This window comes from Eurypyga helias, unplaced genomic scaffold, assembly GCF_000690775.1.
Source record: "Eurypyga helias isolate BGI_N326 unplaced genomic scaffold, ASM69077v1 scaffold30790, whole genome shotgun sequence".
Classification (NCBI taxonomy): domain Eukaryota; kingdom Metazoa; phylum Chordata; class Aves; order Eurypygiformes; family Eurypygidae; genus Eurypyga; species Eurypyga helias.
The window spans coordinates 1,023-3,758 of NW_010228111.1; the positions used below are offsets into that span (position 1 = coordinate 1,023).

Genomic DNA, 2,736 nt, shown 5'->3' on the forward strand with positions numbered 1-2,736 from the left:
CTTCCTTGTAGCCCCTTCAGGTACTGTCAGTTGCTATAAGGTCTCCCCGGAGCCTTCTCTTTCAGCTTTCCCTCTTCAGCTTTCCTGTTGTGGTGGAGTCTGAATAGTGCAGCGTTTTGTTTTGAACGCAGCGTTTTGTTTTCTAAGTACTAGTTGGGGCAAGATTTCTTTATAAGCTTTGCTTTTATCTTTTTTTTTTTTTTTCCCCTTTCATATCAGTAGATCCGTATCTAACCTCATTTTAAATGCATCCACAAGCACCATGGAATTTAGTCAGCCTGTGCCCCCAGTCACACAGGAGCAGCGAAGTTACGTGTTCGCCTGTGGCAACATTAGACGTGTGTCTTCATGTGAGGGTGCAACTGGCTTCTATTTAGAAAACAGTTTTTAAAATGCTTGTGTTAGCGAGAATCCCATTTCAGCACTGTTTGGCCTCGGTGACACGTGTAATACAGGTTTTGCTTTTCCAGTCATGAACGCTACATGGAAACAGCTGCTGTGTGTTGTCATTGCAGTTTTGTTAAATTACTGGGATGTGCTGACTTTGTCTAAAGTTTCTGAATTGCTTCAAGTAACACTGTAATAAACCCTAATGCTTGAGATTTCTCCTTAATTGGCACTGTTCCATTTTTTCACTGTAGCTTGGATCAAAATTCAGAGCACTTCCATCGTTTCTGTCTTGCTGGCCACCCCCCTTCCCAGCAGGACCACCGGTAAGTGGCAGGAGGGTGAGGAAGGGGCAGAGATGAACGATGGTGAGCTCAGCTTTTCTAACTCGTGGTGCTCACCACCTGTTTTTGGACACACTGCTGCACTTGGGCCTGTATTTTCCTGGTGTTTGATAACACATCCAGTTACAAATATTACAGGGATCTAACGCAGAAGGTTTGGTCTGCACTTGTTTTTGTGGCAGCGAAGCTGTTGGTAAGAATATCAAGAGAAAGGTTATGTGAATAAACAACACCTTCCGTGTTTTGCTGGAGCGGATAAGTGTTTGCCTCTAATAATACTATTTGTGTGCAGTCCAGCCACAAGAATCCCATTTCTTCCAGCCTTTGGAAACAACCTGTACTCAGAAATAGCTTACTAATTGACTCCTTTTCAGGGGGTGCATCGAGGGTGTGTTGCTATTTCTCAGTTTGGTGTTTTGGTCTTGTGCGATCGGTTGCTGTCTGACCCTGCTGAAACACAGATGTTTCCTTTGCGATTCCGTAGCTGATTCCTCCTCCTCCGCCCATGAGGCCAGACTGTCCCGAGGACGACGAAGCGCTGGGGAGTATGTTGATAGCCTGGTACATGAGCGGTTATCACACTGGATATTTCCTGGTACGTGCTGATCTCGTTTTGAAGTGTCCTTGGAACTTTCCTTCTGTGTTGCAGCTGCTGTTTTCAGCAAGAGGTTAGACAGGCAGGGCTGCTGTTACGTCTCTCATTTATGATCGCTAAATCCAAGGGTATTTTGTGCTGTGTAACTGTTGGTGTCCTTGAGCAGGATCCACACGAGCCAGCCCGTAGTTTAGTTCGTTGTTCCGCCGGAGGAGTGCTTTTACAGCCGGTGTTTCACAGCCGCTCTGAAACCACCCACTCTCTGTTTGCAGGCGGCTGGAGTAAATCTGAGGATGTTTATGTGTCATTTCGGGGCGTTTTCTTGGAGTGTGACCCCTAGTATCCCATCCAGGGCCAGATTTGGCGTTTTTCCAGGGAGGGTTCATCATTGTTTCCGGTGACTCTGTAGGTCCGGTAGGAGCTGTCAGCACTGAGGATTGCTTTAATCCACTTTTAATTGAACAAGAGCGACGTATCTGAAATGATTCTGTAGAGCCACCTCTTAGAAAGGGACACGTAGCTTGGCCTTGGTCCGTTTGCAAACCACCCGTTCTGACCTCCCCAAGGAGTTAAAAGCTGCTCTTCATTTCTAAAGGACTAAAACGAAACTGCCCAAAAATTGTTCTGTGACTAAAGCTTTTATGTCCACGTTGGTAAAAACAAGGTTTTATTCATCTGTACCCTGTAGGGTTTAAAACAAAGCCGAATGGAAGCAGCAGCAGCGGAGAGAGAAATGAATGCAAAATAGCCGAGTCGCCGTGGTTTGAGGGGTGGTGAGTATCCTGATTTCGTGCTCTGTGACGGTGCGCTGTTGCCTGACAAAGTTGTTTGAAACCACAGGTTGCCTTACAAGCTCTCAAGATTTGAATTCTGTGCGAAAACTGTCAACTTTGGGACTTCCATCCACTCTTGTGGCTCTCCGCAGAGCCCGCTTGTGCCGCTGTTACCCTTTCCTTTGCTGTGGAATGGAGTGTTCCTCACTCTCGCCAGGAACAAGGCGTGTTATTGCCCCCCCGAGCAGCTCAACTCCACCAGGTTAACAGCGCAGCCTACCCGAGTCCCTGATATCCCCGTGTGGGGGCTGTTCTGAAAACAAAAGGCCGTTCTGTGGAAGCGACGGCGTCCTCGCGCCGACCGGGCAGCAGGATGCGCAGCCCGTCCTCATTCTCGGGAGCAGATCAACGCTGCAGTTCAGTACTGTTCAACAGATCTGTTCTTGTCACTTCAGCGCCTGTGCTTTAGGCTGACACCCCTTGCTGAGAATTCACAGGATCACGGGGTGGCTTGGGGTGGAAGGGACCCTAAAGACCATCTAGTTCCACCCCCCACCCGCCTTCTCCAGCGGATTGATCAGTCCCTTGTAGGGCAAAACTGTATTCCCTTGGGGCTGCGCTTCTCCCATGTTCTGCG

General features: G+C 48.3%; 1 protein-coding gene across 1 annotated transcript in view; it reads left to right on the top strand.

Annotated features, from left to right (window-relative positions):
- LOC104514790 (survival motor neuron protein-like) overlaps positions 1 to 2,074 on the top strand; it is a gene marked incomplete at its 5' end in the record, with an annotated part of 2,873 nt that extends 799 nt beyond the window's left edge. Inside the window, 3 exons of the mRNA XM_010158562.1 lie at positions 642 to 713; positions 1,216 to 1,326; positions 2,015 to 2,074. Coding sequence (XP_010156864.1) covers positions 642 to 713; positions 1,216 to 1,326; positions 2,015 to 2,074 — 243 coding nt within the window. The remainder of the gene's footprint in view (positions 1 to 641; positions 714 to 1,215; positions 1,327 to 2,014) is intronic.
- Positions 2,075 to 2,736: the final 662 nt, after the last annotated feature.